The sequence below is a fragment of the Adiantum capillus-veneris genome, chromosome 22, assembly GCF_014529385.1.
Source record: "Adiantum capillus-veneris isolate H3 chromosome 22, ASM1452938v2, whole genome shotgun sequence".
NCBI classification, from domain to species: Eukaryota; Viridiplantae; Streptophyta; class Polypodiopsida; order Polypodiales; family Pteridaceae; genus Adiantum; species Adiantum capillus-veneris.
In genome coordinates, this window is record NC_140952.1 from 138,938,354 (window position 1) to 138,959,994 (window position 21,641).

Below are 21,641 nucleotides of genomic sequence, written 5' to 3' on the forward strand. Positions count from 1 at the left end.
TCGTTTGTTTTTAATTGTTATGCCGGCAAAATTGGGTCGAAAACCTGCAATTTCAGTCCTTGACAGGTTTGAACAGCTTGGTGAGAGTTTGGTGTAAGTGTTCGGATCGTTTGTTTTAATTGAATAAAGAAAAACATAGGGGCGCCAGTCTTTGGGGCCTACAGGGTGTCGATCTTCATGTGCACAGTGACATTCTAGTTGTTGGACGCATCTGTGTTCTCTTTTCTTCTCAATCCTTTGTGAACTTAATAGGTAATTGAATTAGTACCGCCCTCTATTGTGTGCAGGCTGGTTATACACTCTCCTACTAGCAAGGCTCCCTCTGAGATCATTAATAGAAAGCTTCTTCTTCCACCCATCCTTCCTCAGCAATTAAGGACTATTGTTTAGCAAACGAGGAGTTCCTTGCTTGGCTATTTTTGTTCGTATCCAAATAAATAAGGTAACAAAATTCTTAGGATGTGCACGCTACAAGTATTGTGAAACCTTTTTGTACATTAAGAACAGATGATGAATCACAATAGCAGACACTTCAACTTGAAAAGAGAGAGAAAGAAGAGACACAGTAAGGTGGAGCTCCTTTCCTAAAAGTGTTGGCCAAAGTGAGATCCTTTCCTTTGTGCTAAAGTAAAATCTTCTTTGCCTCAGTATCAATCATTGCACTACTCTTGTAGTGCCATGGAATTCCCAATAGGACATCACATCCCACAAGGGGCATAATGAAAAAGTCCTCCAGTCCAACATACCCTTGGACATGCAATTGAAGCTTGCCTATCAAAGGGGTAACTGCCACTTCTCTGTCAAGCGCTGCCATCAAAGCATCCATCTAGGGACCCATCTTCTCAAGCTTCACCCCAAATCTAGCTGCAAACTCCATCGAAATGAAGTTAGCCTTGGCTCCACTGACGAAAAAGATAAGGACCTTTGATCTCTAACTTTCCTTTCCTTTCTTTGACCTTTTGTCATCATTTGTTTCGTTATCAGGGAAATTTGCTGCCATATGTCCCTGAATATCACATTTGAAGCACCTTCCCTCTTTGCTCCATTGTTTTCTGTGTTCTTCACTAACTTTGAAAGTCAAAGTTAGTTTGGTTAAATTTTCATTTGTAGTTCCCCTTCGAGAAGTTCTTGTTCGACTTCCCATAACTTTCTTCATCAGAGAAAGTCCTCGTCTTTTAGAATAGCAAAACCATCTACAGCATGTCGCAAATCTCTTGAATGCTTCAACTTTTAAGCTTCAAGCAGTAGTGATTAAGCTCCGAAAAAATCCACAGCAAATACTTGTCAATCTGTTCTGCAAGCAAAGCTTGTCTAAAACATGCCACAGGATAGCACGTCTCCCAATATCTTTGATTGTACTGGACTAGTAAATCTCTCTTCTTCAGTTTGAAATGATTCCAAATCTTGAGGATATCAGCTTCAAATTCTGTAGTCAACAATAATGAAGCAAAGAGCCGCTTGAATCCCAACCATGTTCTTCGCGCCTCGTGTTGAGTAAGCAAAGTGTTCTGCCATGTCAAAGCCGTTCCCTTCAGAAAGGATGTTGCTTTTCTAACTTGGAAACCTCTACGAAGTGCCCACCTAAAAAAGCTATGTTAAACTGTTAAATATAGGTGAGTGCTTTCTTCTCATCTTGTTTGCCATCAAAGATGAAAAACTTCACACTTTGGCCTCCTCCTTGTAGTCTTTTAGGCAGCTCACAGGAATCGATCAAAAGGAATTGTACGACAGAGACTATTTTGTGTGTGTCCATAAGCATTTCCAAATCCAAGTCGCTCGTCTCCCATATGCCTAGCAAAATGACCACCTGCTTCGTCTTCAGGATTTCCATAATGAGCATCATAGAAACCTCGCCTTTCTTGAGACGAACACAAATCATCAACTACTTCAAGGAAAACGAACTGTCTCCCCAATCTGACCGCATGTTGAGTCGGGCCTTCTGCCTTTCTCGTCCTATTGTCACCAATCTTTCTTGAGTCGCCATTGCCAAAAGTTGTGGATTGTTTGCCTTCCACTGCTTTACCACCGTATCAACATCCATTGCCAGAATGAACTCTAAAAGCTTTGGTTACTTAGTACCAACAAGGAACTATTGCATGAGTTGCATGGTTTCTATTTTAGCTACTTCTTTATCATCCACCTCAAAGAAAACATCCTCTACAGGATTCTTCTCTTTCGTGTCGATCTCTACTTCTTCATTGTTTTTCTCCTCTTCACTCTCGTGAGAGGTAGACTCTGAAACCATCATGCTCTGCTACTATAGGAAGGATTGGATTGTTTGTAGAAGAAAAATCGACTACCATTTGAAACCTTTTTGTACGTTAAGAACATACGGTGAATCACAATATTAGACACTTCAACTTGGAGAGAGAGAGAGAGAGAGAGAGAGAGAGAGAGAGAGAGAGAGAGACCAAACACGAGACACAAGAAGACAGAGTTGCTTCCCTAGAAGCGTTGGCCCTCAAGACGAGCACCCCCAAAGGGTATTTCTATTATATTTCCAAAGATGGTCATTACAAGAAGTTGTCACAAGTGCTCAAGACCTTGATTTTCACAAGTGCTCAAGCCTTGGTCATCTTCACAAATACTCAAAGAGAGAGATCGCCCAAAATCTGACGATGGTTACAAATGCCTCCAAGAGGTCTGTATATAGGTACTAGCCTATTGACCCTTGGCTTTTCAATTGTCTGACATTTGGCTATTCATTTGTCCAAACTTTTGGCATTTCAATTGTCCAACCTTTGGCTTTTCAATTATCCAATCCCTTGGCTTATTAAAAAAAGGGTGGCCTACTTTTAGGGCTGATTTGTGTTATGCGCCTCACTTTTAGGAATGGTCTCCTCTCTTTGCTTAATATAAGCCTACACCAAGTGTACCCCTTTCTCACTCAGTGCTTGATACGAATCTCAATTAGTGCGTCGCTAATCAGCAACTTCATAGATTAAACGTTGCTTAACACTTGGTTAAACTCAGTCCTTGCTTAGATTTTGTTTCCAAAAATTAGCAATTAATAAATGGTTAAACTTCTTTAGCAATTTTAAAAACTCAAGTTACCTTCATGATGCAGCTTGTTTGGTCTTGCATGAAAAAACTTGGTGCCCTTGGACAGTTGTCAAGGCACTAGCTCAACCCTTGTTGTCAAGGTTTTTGCTCAACAGATGGTTGCCAAAGCTCATATATTTGGAGAACTTGAATCTTGCATGGGCAATGATGTAGATGGCTTATTTATAGAGTCCCTAGCTTAACACAAGAGGGGGGGGGGGCGGGGGGCGGGGGGCGGGAAATAAAAAGCAAAAAGTTGACATTAAACCTTAACTTCCGGAACATGACACTATGCAACCTTAATCTCGCCATTCGACGCACATTAGCATCCCCAAGCTTGGACAAGAGCTACAATATCTCTCCTAGAGTGATCATTGCCTAAGAAAAGGCCGTATGTTTTCATGATACAAGTTCCAAGCTAGAAATGACTTCGTGCAAATTCATGCAATGTAAGATCCAAGCTAAAACTTGCTTCATGAATGAAGGACCTCGTTTGCTTGATTGCACAAATCCAAAATACCTCTTTCTCTTTGATCATGCAGGATTAAAAAAATCATCCCATGCAATGTTCCTAAATTAGAACAGTTAAAGTGAAATTCAATGGAAGCCCAAGAATTAAAGCATTTAAATATCAGGAATGACTAAATAGAATATGCTATATCAACCTTCAGAAACAATTTGAACAAAAAAAAGCATCACCTAGCAGTATAATCGATGGGGCACCCCATTACTAGTAAACAAACAAAATCACCTCTTTGCAATATGGCGAACTCTTCGCCTCACCAATCTTGAATTCAAGCTGCAAAGTAAAAGTCTTTGTTAGCAAGCATATACACCTCAAATTTGAATAATTGTTTCTCAATGAAGCACTAAAAACACAAAATTCAATTCCAAGATTACTAACCTCTGTGGGAAAACAATCTCAAGCTTGGTAGCATCCTTCGACATCGACTTTAAAAACGTCTCAGATGGTGTAATTTGGACAAGCAACTTCTCACCCATACTACATGCAAAATATCACTAAACTCAATACACCAATTCAATACAAGACATTCTCAAATGTCCCTTGAAAAAAGGGTCCAAGTTAGCAACATACTAATCATTGAAAAAGCACATAACCATGTGCATGAGACCCTAAATTCATTATATGCTCGCCATCCCTCCCTACCCACATACATACACCAACAAACAAAACACACACATACATTTAAACAACAATCTGTGCTCATAAATCTCTTACAAATTAACATATCTTAGGAAATGATCATGTACGCAAACGAAACAAAGTCGCCATTGTAGTAGGTGCCTATGGGCCCTGTCCGGTATGAGCTAGCGGTGCCTAGCCTTGATGGCAAGCTTAGCTTTGCAATCACCAGATGGGCATCACACACATTTTATCCAAAAGTGAAGCACGATGGAGCATCAGCACCTGGATCTAGCATGGAAGCTACCACTCGTCTAGCCAAGAGTCAAGACTACCCATATTCCAAGGCTCTAGAGAAGCACCCCCAATGCACTCTCTCCTTCTGGTACAAGTGCTTGTAAAAGATTTTCCCCCCCAACAACATGGAGCTGCTAGGTGACATCTGACAAAGAAGCTCGTCGATCCTAGGCCTGAGAAGACAACAAGGCAAGGCACACCTCCATCTGCTCTGCATAAGAAACTCTATTGGGTAGCAGTAACTGTAACTAGAGTCTACGAGTGTCGACATTGGCTCGCACATCTGGTAGCCCATATGATCTTGGATATCTCCACCATCCGGCCTTATCAACTAGAGCACTCTGCTCCTCACGAATGCAACCACTCTTGTCTAGCACACCATGCAACATCTGGATTCTGGCCGAAAGTAACCTGCCTCATAGTAAACTTGCCAAAGATAAAGGAAGAGGATCAAGTTGGTACAATCAACATACTGTTGTACCCCCTCTGACTTCCAAGCCGGGAGATTTATCTCAAATCAACACCCTATGTTCATCAAATACAACCACCATGCCAAGTCTACAAAACTTGGCACGACAAAATGTGCTCGACGCACATAAAGAACATGGGAGATGTACATTCCTGTTGCTAAATTGGCTTTATCTGACAGAAAAATAATTCTAAATGAATTATTGGAATTTTAAGTGAGGGTTTTCTCGCTTGGAACACCAAGGAAAAATAATTCTAAATGAATTATTGGAATTTTAAGTGAGAGGGTTTTTCTCACTAGAGACATCCAAGTACAGAGTATTCCTAGTGCGTCATTCAAAGTAATGACGGGAGCACTGAGAACGGGAATATCTGTAAGGCCACCAGGAACGGGTACTTCTGATGCGTCACATTGGATGGGTGACAGGGAGCATCGGAAAGAAGTATCCGACCATCCAGGAACGGACATCTCTGATGCGTCATAGGATGGGTGACATAGAGCATCGTGAAGGAGATTGTACCGTAAGTTCGGTAGGAAAGGACTAGGTGATGGGTATTCCTGATGCGTCACAAGGTGGGTTATCCATAGTCGAGAGGAAATCCGAACTGGAAAAGAGGAATACGCGTAAAGACGCAAGCACAAGAATAAAGATGGGTTCTGAGAAGCTTTTCTTAAAAAAGCGGAATATTCTAACGAGTTTTCCAAGAAGAGCAGACGCTTTCCCGCAAGGAATCTATGTTTGCATTGCATTCGTGCATGTGGTTGCATCCAGGGACACCTGGGAACTGCTGTGAAAGCATTGTTTTTAACTTATAAGGTTTTATTGAGTTTTTGGGCAGATTCAGACTATTTTTTAAAATACGCCGGCCGCCCATTTAATAAGTGGGCAGCCATTTAATAAATAAGGCAATAGATCAGCCAGCGTTTTCTCTCTTTTTCTGGCAAAACGTCGGAAAAGGAAAAAAAAAAAAAAAAACGGTTGCGATCTCTACGCGAGCAGCTATTCGTGCCGTGGCAAAGGAGCTATAAAAGCACCACATGCCCTCACTGAAAGGGGGTTACCAACGCCAGCAAGAGAACACTCTGCCGCTACAAGACGCGAGAGATCGGGCGAGACTACGAAGCACGGAAGTCGCTTTTCCCGTGCAAGAGCGACATGTATCTATTGTGGATTCGCCATACGGATTGTTGTCGCATGTTTGCGTGTGTGTTTGCAGGTACTTCATCGCGAAGGAGAAGCGAGAAGGCTTCGGCCTATGCTTGGGAATTCCGGAAACGGAATTCGGAAATTGTCTGTGGAGTCTCAACTCCGAGTACAGACAGAAAAAGAATTGAGAGCTCGTCTCTCGGATTTCCCTTACGCGAAGGAACGACCATCGAGTCAGAGATTTAGAACGGAGGGGTTTTCTCCGGTTCTTGTGCTTGTAAAAAGATTCTCCCTAATAAAGGATTCTCTTTAAGGGGGGGGACCAGCCCATCTTCTGGTCCCCAGTACTGTGTCGATCTTCTCACTCTCTATCTCTCTCTCTATATCCTCTGGCTTCAGCAATCAGTGATAAATCCTATTTATCCGAATGTATTTTATATTGTTATGCGCTCCCGTTTGTGACAATTCCCTTGTTGCCGTCTCGAATAAGCTCCATGGCCCCCTCACTGTGTACAAGAACCACTGATCTCCCTCCGAACATAATTGAACCTTCATACTGCCTCAGATCGTACATCAAATCATGAGAAGAAGCCATGTGCCTAACTGCACCACTGTCAATGATCCAATCTCAAGAGTCGAGGAAAGTAAAATCACCCTCCTGCTCCAAAGGTGACTAATCCTCTGGGATCTCCATCTGTGTAATAAAGACACGAGTTCGAGTCACGCCAGCTCACTCCGCTCTCCGCAAAGGACATTTTGTAATCGACAAGGCACCACGTGCCAGCTGAAAATAACATAAATGGAACCAAGGTGGTACCGAATGTATTGTACGTGGCATATATGTACGTATTGTACGTTGTGTACGTTGTTCCGTATAAGAAAATTTTTGATGTACGTAAAAATACGTACTCTTGTAAAAAAAACTCAATTTACCAAACTTTCTAGGACATTTCTGATAAAAAACAAGAGAGGGCAACAACTTTTAGAGACATTTAAACTTTAAAGACCTGTTTTACAAGACAACCACATAATGTGTAACTACTGCAAGAGACTTCAAAGTTTAGACGACATTGATGATTGAACAGGCATATTAAAGCTCAAATGAGAATTGGTTTGGTCGCCCATAAGTTAGCAAAAATGGATCAAAAACCCTCAGCCACCTTATCTTCCAGAAAGAAAAATTTTAAAAAGAGCCACGAGGAACTTGGGTTCTTGCGGTTCTTGGGTTCTTGAGCCTTGAGGTTCTTGAGTCCTTGAGGTTCTTGAGTTCTTGAGGTTCTTCTTTAGCTTGCAATCTGTGTTAGAGAAGGCTTTTCTCTTATCCGAGCTCGACTCTTCCCCGTGGGCGCACCCCTTAGCGCCTTGCGCTCACACTAAGGTTGCTTTTTCCGACCTCGGTCGATTGGCCGGCCGCTAAGTGCACGGTCTGCTCTCAATGAGTGAAAAGAGGAACGGAGGCCAGACAAGCCCTTCTTTCTTGAGTTTCCTGTCACTCTTCAAAAACACGATTAGGAATCCACACGCCCAAGTAGACTTGGGTTACGTGCGACCGCAACAAGCAAAAAAATTGAGTGCTCCGAACTGTGCTCAAGGGTTTCTTTTACTTACGGAAGGGAGAGCCTTTCGTTCCTTTAGTGAGAGAGTACAAATGATCACAAACAAAGTGAATGACACTATGAATGAAGGTGCTGAGACTGAGAGAGAGAGAGAGAGAGAGAGAGAAGAATACGACACCAGAATGTTGTCAAACCCTCCTCCAAGGTATTGATTCCACAAATCTGGTACGATGGTCAAGATGCAATGGACTTGCCAACGATGTCAACGACAATGATGACGGCAATGAGACGGGCTGAAATCTGAAAACGCTAGGGGCTAAAATCTAGAAATCTGCTGAATTCTGACACTGTGTCGACGAGGACGGCGATGGCGACGACGCGACGACAATGCGCTGAAAATGCAGCTGCTGAAATCTGCGAGCAGCGGGCTGAATCGGGCTGAATCTGAAAACGCAGGCTGATCTGACAATGCGGCGAGGATCTACTACGGGGAGGTGACATCTGCGAGGTTTGGGGCTGCTATTGCGTAGTCTAAGGGCTAAAAACAAAAAACGTTGATGCAATGGCTGATGTGAATCTGAAAATGCAAAAACGCCAGGCTATTCTGTGATCTGTAAATACGCTAGCTCCTCTGATGCAGAAACGCCAAAGCTGATCTGTTGCAGAAAACGCTGGCTGGTCTTGATGGCTGAAAAACGCTAGGTAATCCTACCGGTTTGCTGAGAAGGTGCACTGCAAGTGTAGGTACTTCTTCTGTCTCTTCTGCCGGAAAGTGCTAGTGCTAGGTTTCTTTTATAGAGCTTAGCAAATTTGCCCTACCCAATTTCCCAACAAAGTCACTTATTAATAATAAGTGAAAAATGGCTAAAATAGGGAAAATGGGTTTTGTGCACTGTAAAATGCTCATGATGGCTACTGATTGTAATGTTGATGATCATGATGTGTGCAACCAGAGGATATGCAACTACTCTTTAAGTGCCTGGACATGCACGGCCTGCGCACGGGCTCACAAAGGTACAAGAACACTTCCTAAGCTGACCTGAATCCTGGACTTGAAGTAGCTTGTCCACATGCACATAGGGTTAATGTGCACGTGACAGCTAATTAAGTGAAGGGCGCCAACTCTCTCTCTCTCTCTCTCTCTCTCTCTCTCTCTCTCTCTCTCTCTCTCTCTCTCTTATCATACGCGTGTTGTGCTGAGCCGTCACAAGCAAGAGCTGACGTAAGAGCACCATCTCTCTCATTCTTTGCAGATAGCACAGCATTTTTGAGGGAACAGGTTCAGAGAAGTTGACTCTCATCTCTTATTCTACATACAATGTCTTCCGGCACTCACAAGGGTTCTTCTTCTTCAAGAAGGTCCACAAACCATTATAGAAAATGATCCAAAATCTCCTAAGTGTGGAGATAGCAACACAACCACTCAACCAACGACATCGGAAACCATGATCGTGGCATACTTGGTATTGTTGCAAGAGACCGTACAAGGTGAAGACTTACGGGCACTTGCAATGGAGAATGGCACGCTAAGGGTTTTTGTGGTTGAAAATGAGAATCTCAAGAGGACACTTGAGATGCAAACAACACGTTTGATGCAACTTGAAGAGAAAGTCAAGGAATGTAAATGCTCTTGTGGACTTGAATGCTTTGAAGGAGCGCATGAGCAAAGTAGAGCATGACCATGTATCAAAAGAGGAGAAATTTGACACCATGAACCGGGATGTATGCGACATGAAAAATGTATGCACAGATAAGCCTTGGACTGATGTATGTGGTAGCAATGTGGTTCCTAATTTCTCCTTCATGCAAGCTATAACAATGTTGAGAATATGGATATAGAGGAGTTGAAGGAACGGAAGCGACGTTCCATGGACTGCTATTCTTGGAAATCCCGAAGAGAAGTTCAAGACACTTGTCATTGTTATCGAAGATTTTTTCAAAACCCACTTTGACATGTCGGGAGTTATGGTTTACGGAGCGCATAGAGTGGATAACCAAGGAGCTCCTCGCTCGAGAGAGCCGTCAATTGTATGCACCATGCGGGATAAAACCAAAGGAAAGATTATCCCAGATAATAATTGGATCTATTTGAGGAATACAAAATGTTTTGTATGTGAAGATCGCACTATTAAGCAACAAAATATGCGTCACAAGGCATATGAGGAGGGGAATAAGAAAAACAAGGAGATCTCTCGTGAAGAAAATGTGCCCAAGGAGGAGGCAAGTCCCTCAAGCAAATAGGAATGTGCGACCTATGAGGCCGAGTTACAATTGAAAGTATGCTTTTGGAATTGCAATGGATATCCATGGAATGCGGGGGATGGCATTGATGAACTAATAAATAAAGCCGATGTTGTACTTCTTATTGAAACTTCGGAGCATGCTACACGAAGGATTAGCGGGCTGGTGGAGGATTACAATGTACATTCATCGATGTCGTCAAAGAATCTCAAGCAACGAAGAGGGCAAGGAGAGATACCGTGTATAGTTAAGAAAGGATTGGAAGACTTTGTATCAATTGTGAAAGATGACAAGCACAAACGTCATGTATGGCTGAAAATTATGACACCAAAAAGAGCACCCATTTTTGTAGCCGGTTGCTAAATTGCTCATCATGATTCCCCTTTTATGCTTGCATGGATAGAGATCAGCCATTTTTTAATTTAGAGGACGACATTGCTTATTTTAAAGATGAATGTGATGTTATTGTCTTAGGGGATATGAATGCTCGCACAAAGACATTGCAACATGATACTCAACAATTTGATATGCCATACATTTCAAGGGATTTGGAGGAAGTTCACTTGTATGATCTTACTTCAATGGATGAGAAAGAGTTGGATCACATATTGCGAGTATAATAATAAAGAAATACCAAAAGGGGCGCCAATATTTGGGGCCAATGCTTCTGAGCACGGAACTTCGCCATGCCTTGTCGATTCTCTCTCTCTCTCTCTCTCTCTCTCTCTCTCTCTCTCTCTCTCTCTCTCTCTCTCTCTCTCTCTCTCTCTCTCTCTCTCGTAAAGTTCAGTGATTTTGTAATTTCTGTTCGTGTTGGTATTGATTTCTCGCTTGGATTGTCCAAGCTTGTAACTCAGAAAGATTCTTCTTCTACGGAGGATCCGATCCCTTCTGCAACGCACACAGATTCTCGACAGAGCAGTCAAGATTTTGTTTGTCAAAGAATCTTCATTCTTGTTTGTCAAAGTCTTCCTGTGCCTGCCCAAGACTTATTAGGCTCTCCCACCCTTAGTCCATCGCGCATTGGGCGCTCTCCCGTCTTCATCACTCTGTCAAGAACATAAGCCATAAAGAACCCAAGAGCACATGGGTTCTCATCGTGGAGAATCTAACAGAGATAACAACACTCAGCGGGAAGGCAAAGAAAACTTGAAATCTGGTGATAGAACTTGTTGCTAAATTGGCTTTATCTGACAGAAAAATAATTCTAAATGAATTATTGGATTTATAAGTGAGAGGGTTTTCTCGCTTGGGACACCAAGAAAATTAATTCTAAATGAATTATTGGAATTTTAAGTGAGAGGGTTTTTCTCACTGGAGACATTTGAGTACAGAATATTCCTAGTGCATCATTCAGAGTAATGATGGGAGCACTGTGAACACGAATATCTATAAAGCCACCAGGAACGGGTAATTTTGATGGGTCACATCGCATGGGTGACAGGGAGCATCATGAAGAAGTATCCGACCATCCAAGAACGGACATCTCTGATGCGTCATAGGATGGGTGACGGGTAGGAAAGGCGCCAAGGGGATATTCGTGAAGAAGTAGGAAAGGACTAGGTGATGGGTATTCTTGATGCGTCACAAGGTGGGTGACGGGTGCATCGGAAGGGAATATCCATAGTCAGGAGAAAATTCCGAATTGTGTTAGAATTGTGCACAAGGAAAAGCAAGCACTTGAATGAAGATGGGTTCAGAGGAAACTTTGAGGAAAAACAGATGCTTTCTGAGAAAGCGGGGTTGCTTTTCGAGAAAGCTTTCTCGCGAGGAAGTCTATGTCTGCTTTGCAACTGTGCATGTGATTGCATCCAAGGACGCCTAGGAAGTACTGTGAAAGCATTGTTTTCAACTTATAAGGTTTTATTGAGTTTTTGGGCAGATTCAGACTATTTTTTTAAAATACGTCGGCCGCCCACTTAATAAGTGGGCAGATATCTGATAAATAAGGCAATAGATCAGCCAACGTTTTCTCTCTCTCTTTTCTGGCAGAATAGCACAAAAAAAAAAACAAAAAAAACACACGAAAAACGGCCGCGATCTCTACGGAGCAGCCAGCGGTCAGCTATCTTTGTCGTGGCCAAGGAGCTATAAAAGCATCACACGCCCTCTCCCAGAGGGAAGATCAATTTTCGCAAGAAGGAGATGTTGTTGCAGATTTCAGCCGCAAAGAAGACGTTGCCGGTGATGCCCATGGCTGCCCGAAGTGTACCAGATGTCGCCAAGACCAAATATGCGAGTTCCCTCGCGAAGAAGTGCCTACAGAGAGTAATTCCATCGCCACAACCTGCTGTTTTTTCTCTGTTTTCAGCCCATAAACGTCATAGACAGGGCTGATTTACAAGAAGGAACCCAAGAACACGCCTCTTTTGTGTGTAGGATTGGAAGAGAGGATTTTCTATGTAGAGATCTCTTCCAGGGAATTGCTTTTCGAGAACCGAGTGCGTTTCAAGCGTCGAGATTTTGAAGGTAACGATTTTCATATTATGATCTCTAAGTATTTGTTTGCAGGTGTACTTCCTCTGAGTGAGGGAGTAGGAGCAGAGGAAGGCATATATATGTATGTATGTATGTATGTATATATATATCTATATATATATATATATATATCCTCTGGCTTCAGTAATAAGTGATAAATCCTATTTATCCGAATATATTTATATTGCTATGCTCTCCCGTTTGTGACAGTGGTATCAGAGCATGGTCTCCTCTCTTTCTCTGTAAAGGAGGAGGACTCTGGGAAGATACGGGTAGAAGCCATGACAAGCCAAGAGAGAAGTAAGCACGCGAAACCCTAAGCCCTGTAGGAAAAGCTCGCAGTGTTGGAAAAAAAATTCTCTTTACAAGAAGTCAACACAAGACTTGGGATTCTCTGAGAAGGCAACGAGCATGATGCTCAAGAACCTAGAGAATCCAAGGAGCGGAATGCTCAAGATCCTTTAGAAACCAGAAAATATCCATGAACATCAAAATCCAGAACCATAGCCATGAAATCCCGTCATTCCGGGAAGGATATGAAGAACATCTTGTTACGTGCAGCGGAATGAATGTTTGCGCTTTGCTAAAGATGAGTTCTCCGAACTATGCTCAAGGTTCCTTTTGTTCTTATGGAAGGTAGAGCCTTCTGTTCTTAATGAGAGAATGCTATGATCACAACAAAGTGAATGGACATTGTGCGTGCAAGTGTATGAGACTGAGAAATAGAGATAGAAGAGAGATACGACACCAGAGACGTTGTAAAACCCTCCTCCGAAGGCCCCACTCTCGTCAGCGAGAGTGGTCTACTTATGATTGCACAAGCTAATACAAACTGTATGCATGAGACTGATGCAAGTCTAAGCTATGTCCACGATGACGACGGTGACGACGAGACCGACCTAAGGGCTGAAATCTGCAATCTTCCTACTACTGTCCAAAAACGCTATGGGCTGAAATCTGCAATCTTCCTACTGCTGTCCAAAAACGCTATGGGCTGAAATCTGCTGCAGGTCCAAAAACGCTGATTTGGGGGTTGTTTCTGTGGGTCTTTGTTGCTGAAGTTCTGCAGGTTTAGGGCTGAAAACAGAGGTGTCTTTAGGCTGAAAACTGATGGTCTTTCCGGCCCGAATCTGCTACTCTTCTATGGCGATGACTGCAAATGCGGAGATATTCAAAAACGCTAGGGCTGCTGATGTCAAAAACGCTAGCTTGTCTGCTTCTTCTGACGATGGATGATGATTCAAAACGCTAGTGGCTGGGAGGTATGGCGATGACTGCTGATGCACAAAACGCCAGGTAAGGGGTCTTAAAAAACGCTAGGGGAGGTTCTGCTTCTTTCTTGGAGAGAATCCACCAAGTGGTCTTGTTGAGAAGTTGCCTGCTGAGCTTGGCTCCTGTTGCCTCTTCTGCCAATTAGTGCTAGTCTAGGTTTGCTTATATACAAACTTACTCAATTTGCCCTACCTACTTTCCAACAAAAGTCACTTAAAAATAATAAGTGAAAAATGTCAAAAATAGGTAAAATAGGCTAAATGCACTGGAAAATACCCCTGAAGGATTCTGATGGATTCCGATGGGAATGCTTATGATCATGCTGTGTGCAACCAAAGGATATGCATTTACACTAAGTGACTGGGCATGCACGGTCTACGAATAGACTCACAAAAGTGTCAAATCACTTCTAATCTAGATTGACTGAACTAACTAAACCCTTGTTGTGTTGTAGCTTGTCCACGAACACATAGGGTTGGATGTGTCACGTGACATCCCCTCCTTTTGAAAGTGAGGTACTGGTACCGAACTGTATGGCGTCGAGGGAGATCGCCAATAGTATCCGGAATCCTGGAAGGGACTCTGCCGGCCCACTCTGATGTGTGGGTCGTGCGGTACTTGAACTTCATAAAGGTCTGCAACGCTTGCTTCTTTGGGCCGCGCCAAAAGTGACACAAAGTCTTGTGTGGCTCCTTCAATGCTTCAACTTCATCAAGTGTCATACTTCTTTCTTCTCAAGAATCTCCATGGCTGAAAATTCCTGAAACCATTTCCAACACAAAACCATGAACATACCTATTCCATGTAAAGTGAGTGGAAAAAATCATGTCTTCCTCAAAGACTGTGCATGCAATGTAGATGAACCAATAGACGCAGTGCCAAACCGTTCACCACACACACGCAAACAATGAGATCGAATCTCGTCTTTCTGATCTATATCAGTCAACGGTGGCAAATCACAATGGAAATGCCTATGCTTCGTGCTCATACTTTCATGTGCTCTTTCTATGAATGTGTCATGCCAAGGAAGAGACATGGAATGTGACTTCCTTGAATGCATACTTTTCAGCTTTTCATGATAAATCCGCATACATTCATGCTCATTCATGAGTGAAACGTGCTCAACGTACAATATGCCATGCCTAGGAAAAGGGATCACATAAAGACGCTGACTAAAATATAGGAAACAATCACGAATGAAACACTCGAACAATGCGTGCGTATCAATCATGCGAACACATAATACTTTGTCACGTGACACATCCAACCCTATGTATCCGTGGACAAGCTACAGCATGATCAGGGTTCAGTCAGTCCAATCAAGTCTAGATTAGCAGTGATCCGGCACTTTTGTGAGTCTATTCGTAGACCGTGTATGCCCAGTCACTTAGTGTAGATGTATATCCTCTGGTTGCACACAGCATGATCATCAGTATTCCCTTCAGAATCCATCAGATTCAGTCAGGGAAATTTTCCAGTGCATTTAGCCTATTTTTCCTATTTTTGGTATTTTCACTTATTATTTTTAAGTGACTTTCCAACAAAAGTAGGTAGGGCAATTTTGCTAAGTTTGTATATAAGCAAACCCAAGTTAGCACTTTCTGGCAGAAGAGACAGCAAGACCTTCCCGCTCAACAGGCAACTTCTCAGCAGAACCCGCAGAACACCCCCAACCTTGGCGCTACCTCCCCCTCGTCCACAAGTGGCACGGCCTTTTCTCGAGGGATCTACGGTGGTTCAATCCACCATCGATCACAATCTAAGCATGGCAAAAAAGATGCGTCCCCAACCTCCCCGCCTCGGGTTCGACCTCACGACCTCCCGCTGGACACCTGCGCTCCTTATCCAGCCCGCCTGTCGCGTTTGCTTGCAAAGCATGTGAGTCCAGTGCTATAAAACCCTGCCCCCCCCCCCCCCCCCCCCCTGCTGCGTGGATTCAACGGCCTGAAGCCCTCCCACCCTGCCGATCGCATTCCCCGCCGTCGATCCCTCGAGTGACACCCCGTGTCACGTATAAACGAGGCTACCTCCCCCCTCTGGCTAGCGTTTTTGGTTTCCCAGCAGTACTTCCCCAAGATCCGGCGTATCAGCATTGCATGTGTCTCCATCAACACAGATCCCTAGCGTTTTCATCTGTGCATCATCGCCAGCACTCTGGAACCATCAGAAATTCACTAACGCTAGGAAGGGCAGTAGCGTTTTTGGTTTTCAGCCAACCCTCAGCAGAAGCAGATCAGCGTTTTGGTTTTCAGCCCATGCCGCATCAGAACAACAGCGTTTCAGCCCTATGGAACAGCAGTAGAATCAGCCCAAGTTGGTTGCAGAAGAACCCCCATTTTCAGCCATAGAAAACGCAACCAAAACAGTCATTTTCAGCCATCGAAACAGTCCCGAAATTCAGCAGATAGAAGACCTCAGATTTCAGCCCTAAGGTCGTCGTCGTCATCGGCATAGTCCCAAGTTGCATCAGTCCATTGCATACACATTGTACCACTTTGTGCAATCAAAAGTAGACCACTCTCGCCGACGAGAGTGGGGCCTTCGGAGGAGGGTTTTACAACGTCTCTGGTGTCGTATCTCTCTTCTCTCTCTATCTCTTAGTCTCATTAACTTACACACACAGTGTCCATTCACTTTGTTCGTGATCATAGCACTTTCCATTAAGAAACGGAAGGCTCTCCCTTCCATAAGAACTAAAAGGAACCTTGAGCACAGTTCGGAGCACTCATCTTGAGCAAAGCGCAAACAATCATTCCGCGCACCTAACATTGGTATCAGAGCTTTGGCAGTGTTCTGTATCACTCAAGGAAAGAACCACAAGAACCACAAGAATTTTTTTGCTTGTTAAGGTCGCACGAACCCAAGTTCGCTTGGGCGTGTCGATTCCTAATCTTGTTTTGATGAAGAGTGATAGGAATCCCAAGAAAGAAGGGCTTGTCCAGCCTCCCCTTGTGTCGCTTTTCACTCATTGAGAGCGGACCGTGCACTTAGCGGCCGACCAATCGACGTGAGGTGGGAAAAAGCAACCTTGGTGTGAGCGCAAGGCCGCCAAGGGGTGCGCCCGCAGAAAAGAGTAGAAGTCGGGTGAAGAGAAGATCCTTCTCAAACACGGTTTGAAAGCGAAAGAAAACCTCAAGAACCAAGACCCCCAAGAACCCAAGTTCCTTGTGGACTTAAGAACCCACAAGAACCCACGACTTCAGAATGATCATCACTCAAAGCAGAATGGATACTTCGCTTGAAGGTGATGAGCATGAGAGAGGCGAAGAAGAATTTTCTCCACCAGGAGGTTTTTCTGACCCTTCCCCATCTACGACACCAATTGCACTAACTCCTATGGAGGCTTTCGACAAGAGGATGATGGACAAGAAGTTAGAAGACAAAGCAAGAGATGCCGAACGAGAAGCAGAAAGAAAAGCCTACGAAGAAGACATGGCAACCATAGAGCGCCAGTACCAAGAAAGAATGGCAGCCATAGCGCGTGAGAGCGAGCAAGCACGCTTGGAAGCCAAAGCAAGACAAGCAGAATATGACCACGAGATCAAAGCAAGAATGCAAGCGATGTTGCGACTGTTTTCTCAAATGCAGGCACAAATTCAACAGGATCGGGAAAAGGAGGCTCTCAGTCTCTTCTTCTCCAAAGCATGACACACAGGATTTGCATGATTGTGTGAAGCATGATGATGATTTGAATGACAATGATTTGCATGATGATAAGCATGATGATTTGAATGACAAGCATGATGATTTGGATGTCAATGACAAGCATGATGATTTGCATGATCAAGATGTGATTTCTCACAAGCATGATGAGTTGCATGAAGATGATGTGATTGTTCATAAGGATGATGTGTTAGTGGATGCTTTTGCTAGTTCGATCATTCAGGAAGAACAGATCTTGGCTCTCGAGCCTAGGTCCAAAGAACCCTCACAGGAAGTATTATGTGTTTGCATGCATTGTTCGAGTGTTTCATTCGTGATCGTTTCCTGTATTTTAGTCAGCATCATTATGTGATCCCTTTTCCTAGGCATGACATATTGTATGTTGAGCACGTTTCTCTCATGGATGAGCATGAATGTATGCGGATCTTTCATGAAAAGTTGAAAAGTATGTATGTAGGGAAGTCACATTCCATGTCTCTTCCTTGGCATGACACGGTTGTAGGAAGAGCACACGACAGTATAAGCACCAAGCATGGGCATTTCCATTGTGATTTGCCACAGTTGATTGATTTCGATCAAACAGAAAAGATTCGATCTGATTGTTTGCATGTCTTTGATGAACGGGTTGTCATTCCGTCTCTATGTTCATCTACATTGCATACACAGTCTCTAGAGAAGACAAGATTTTTCCCACTCAATTTACATGGAATGGGTATGTTCATGGTTTTGTGTTGGAAGTGGTTTCAGGAATTTTCAGCCATGAGATTCTTGAAGATGGAAGAAGCACGCCTCTAGACGAAATTGAAGCATTGAACGAGGCACAGAAGACTTTGTGTCGCTTTCGGCGCGGCCCAAAGAAGCAAGCTTTGCAGACCTTTATGAAGTTCAAGTATCCCACGACCCACACATCAGAGTGGGCCGGCGAATCGTCCCTTCTAGGATTCCGGATGCTATTGGCGATCTCCCTCGACGCCATACAGTTCGGTGCCAGTACCTCACTTTGAAAAGGAGGGGATGTCACGTGACACATCCAACCCTATGTGTCCGTGGACAAGCTACAGCATGATCAGGGTTCAGTCAGTCCAGTCAAGTCTAGATTAGCAGTGATCTGACACTTTTGTGAGTTTATTCGTAGACCGTGCATGCCCAGTCACTTAGTGTAGATGTATATCCTTTGGTTGCACACAACATGATCATCAGTATTCCCTTCAGAATCCATTAGATTCAATCAGGGGAATTTTCCAGTGCATTTAGCCTATTTTTCCTATTTTTGGTATTTTCACTTATTATTTTTAAGTGACTTTCCAACAAAAGTAAGTAGGGCAATTTTGCTAAGTTTGTATATAAGCAAACCCAAGTTAGCACTTTCTGGCAGAAGAGGCAGCAGGAGCTTCCCGCTCAACAGGCAACTTCTCAGCAGAACCCGCAGAACACCACCCCAACCTTGGCGCTACCTCCCCCCTGTGGCTAGCGTTTTTGGTTTCCCAGCAATAGTTCCCCAAGATCCGGCGTATCAGCATTGCATGTGTCGCCATCAACACAGAGCCCTAGCGTTTTCTATCTGTGCATCGTCGCCAGCACTCCGAAACCATCAGAAATTCACTAACGCTAGGAACGGCAGTAGCGTTTTTGGTTTTCAGCCAACCCTCAGCAGAAGCAGATCAGCGTTTTGGTTTTCAGCCCATGCCACATCAGAACAACAGCGTTTCAGCCCTATGGAACAGCAGTAGAATCAGCCCAAGTTGGTTGCAGAAGAACCCCCATTTTCAGCCATAGAAAACGCAGCCAAAACAGTCATTTTCAGCCACCGAAACAGTCCCGAACTTCACAGATAGAAGACCTCAGATTTCAGCCCTAAGGTCGTCGTCGTCATCACCATCGTCATCATCGGCATAGTCCCAAGTTGCATCAGTCCATTGCATACACATTGTACCACTTTGTGCAATGAAAAGTAGACCACTCTCGCCGACGAGAGTGGGGCCTTCGGAGGAGGGTTTTACTACGTCTCTGGTGTCTTATCTCTCTATCTCTCAATCTCATTAACTTACACACACAGTGTCCATTCACTTTGTTCGTGATCATAGCACTTTCCATTGAGAAACGGAAGGCTCTCCCTTCCATAAGAACTAAAAGGAACCTTGAGCACAGTTCTGAGCACTCATCTTGAGCAAAGCACAAACAATCATTCCTCTGGAGTAAGCTTAGGTTTAGCAATTGTGTTAGCCTTACCCTTAGATTCATTGGAAGAATTCTTTTCTGAGAGACTGTTGGAAGATTGGTTAGAAGAGTTACCATTCTTACCGTTCTTACCGTTCTGAGGGTTCTGAGAAGTCTACGAGGTACTTGTGGAAGTCTTGTTCTCCTTAGGGCTTTCCCTTGTTGTGCTTCATCTCCTGCGCGAGAGCAATCGCTACCATCTTGTTGAGATAGATTGGATCGAGCACCTCGACATCGTACTTGATATACTCGTCCAATCCGTAAAGGAATGCCTCTTTGCGTTCATCATCCGACTTGAGTAATTGGGTACCTAGCTACAAAACACGATTAAAAAAAGACATAACCGGCATACCATTTTGCTTGAGAGCGCGCCAATCGTCCTTCAATCGTGCGAGATACTGAGGTGGCATAAACCGTTCCTTAAGCTTGTCTTGGAAATCAGCCCAATTGAAGGAAAGGGGCGTGAATTCGTCGGCATCCTCTAGGTGTGCGGCTAGCTGTGCCTCTTGCCATGCATGGTACCAATTGATGACATCACCGGCAAGGTACATAGCTGCCGTCAATACCTTGCTATTCCCTGTCTTCTTAGTTGTCACAAAATAAGCATTAAATTGATGCAACCAAGAATGAATAACTGTAGCATCCATCTTACCATCATACTTACTGAAAGTCAACTTCTCTGTGACTAGATGGTTGGAATCCGCATCGTCGCTTGCGCCACTTGAGGAACTCCCACGATCTTTGGTTGGTTCGGACTTCGAGGCAAGCATTTGTCAAACAAATTCTTGAGTGCATAGTTCTCTTTGAGCCTCACACTCGGCCTCCCAAACCGCGCGTCTTGCTGCCGCTTCTTCTTTTCTCAGGTCTTTTCTTTCTTTTCGTTCGTCGCGTTCGCGTTCCAAGGCAATGCGAGTCTCTTCTTGTTTGGCCATCATGTCCATCATCTGCTTGACCATTGCCTCCATAGGGTTTGGTACACTTTGTGGCGTAGATGGCGAAGGGGGAGGGTCGGAAAAATCTCTTGGTGGGGAAAATTCTTCGTCGCCTCTCTCATGCTCATCACGTGTATGCGAAGTATCCATTCCGCTTCGGGTGATGCCCATGCACTATGATCTTTGGTTCTTAAGTCCACAAGGGACTTGGGTTCTTGAGGGTCTTGGGTTCTTGGGTTCTTGAGGGTCTTGAGGTTCTTGAGGTTTTCTTTCGCTTGCAAACCGCGTTTGAGAAGGATCTTCTCTTCACCCGCCGAGTTCTACTCCTTTCCACAGGCGCACCCCTTGGCGGCCTTGCACTCACACCAAGGTTGCTTTTTCCCACCTCCCGTCGATTGGCCGGCCGCTAAGTGCACGGTCCGCTCTCAATGAGTAAAAAGAGACACAAGGGGAGGCTGGACAAGCCCTTATTTCTTATGATTCCTGTCACTCTTCAAAAACACGATTAGGAATCGACACGCCCAAGCGAACTTGGGTTCGTGCGATCTCAACAAGCAAAAAAAAATTCTTGTGATTCTTGTGATTCTTTCCTTGAGTGATACAGAACACTGTCAAAGCTCTGATACCAATGTTAGGTGCAACGGAATGAATGTTTGCGCTTTGCTCAAGATGAGTGCTCCGAACTGTGCTCAAGGTTCCTTTTGTTCTTATGGAAGGTAGAGCCTTCCGTTCTTAATGAGAGAATGCTATGATCACAACAAAGTGAATGGACATTGTGCGTGCAAGTGTATGAGACTGAGAGATAGAGATAGAAGAGAGATACGACACCAGAGACGTTGTAAAACCCTCCTCCGAAGGCCCCACTCTCGTCGGCGAGAGTGGTCTACTTATGATTGCACAAACTCGTACAAACTGTTTGCATGAGACTGGTGCAAGTCTAGGCTATGTCCACGATGACGACGAGACCGACCTAAGGGCTGAAATCTGCAATCTTCCTACTGCTGTCCAAAAACGCTATGGGCTGAAATCTGTTAAAAGTCTAAAAACGCTGATTTGGGGGCTGTTTCTGTGGGTCTTTGTCGCTGAAATTTTGTAGGTTTAGGGCTGAAAACAGAGGTGTCTTTAGGCTGAAAACTGATGGTCTTTCCGGCCCGAATTTGCTACTTCTTTATGGGCTGAATCT

At 44.0% G+C, this 21,641-nt stretch overlaps 1 protein-coding gene across 2 annotated transcripts in view; it reads right to left on the reverse strand.

Annotated features, from left to right (window-relative positions):
• Positions 1 to 21,641, reverse strand: part of LOC147430311 (K+-H+ exchange-like protein) — an 85,068-nt gene that overhangs the window by 41,930 nt on the left and 21,497 nt on the right. For both annotated transcript variants that reach the window (XM_086495643.1, XM_086495642.1), the window contains exons 3-4: positions 3,947 to 4,045; positions 3,794 to 3,841 (exon numbers count right to left, since the gene is read on the reverse strand). In XM_086495643.1, the coding sequence (XP_086351769.1) occupies positions 3,794 to 3,841; positions 3,947 to 4,045 (147 nt within the window). The remainder of the gene's footprint in view (positions 1 to 3,793; positions 3,842 to 3,946; positions 4,046 to 21,641) is intronic.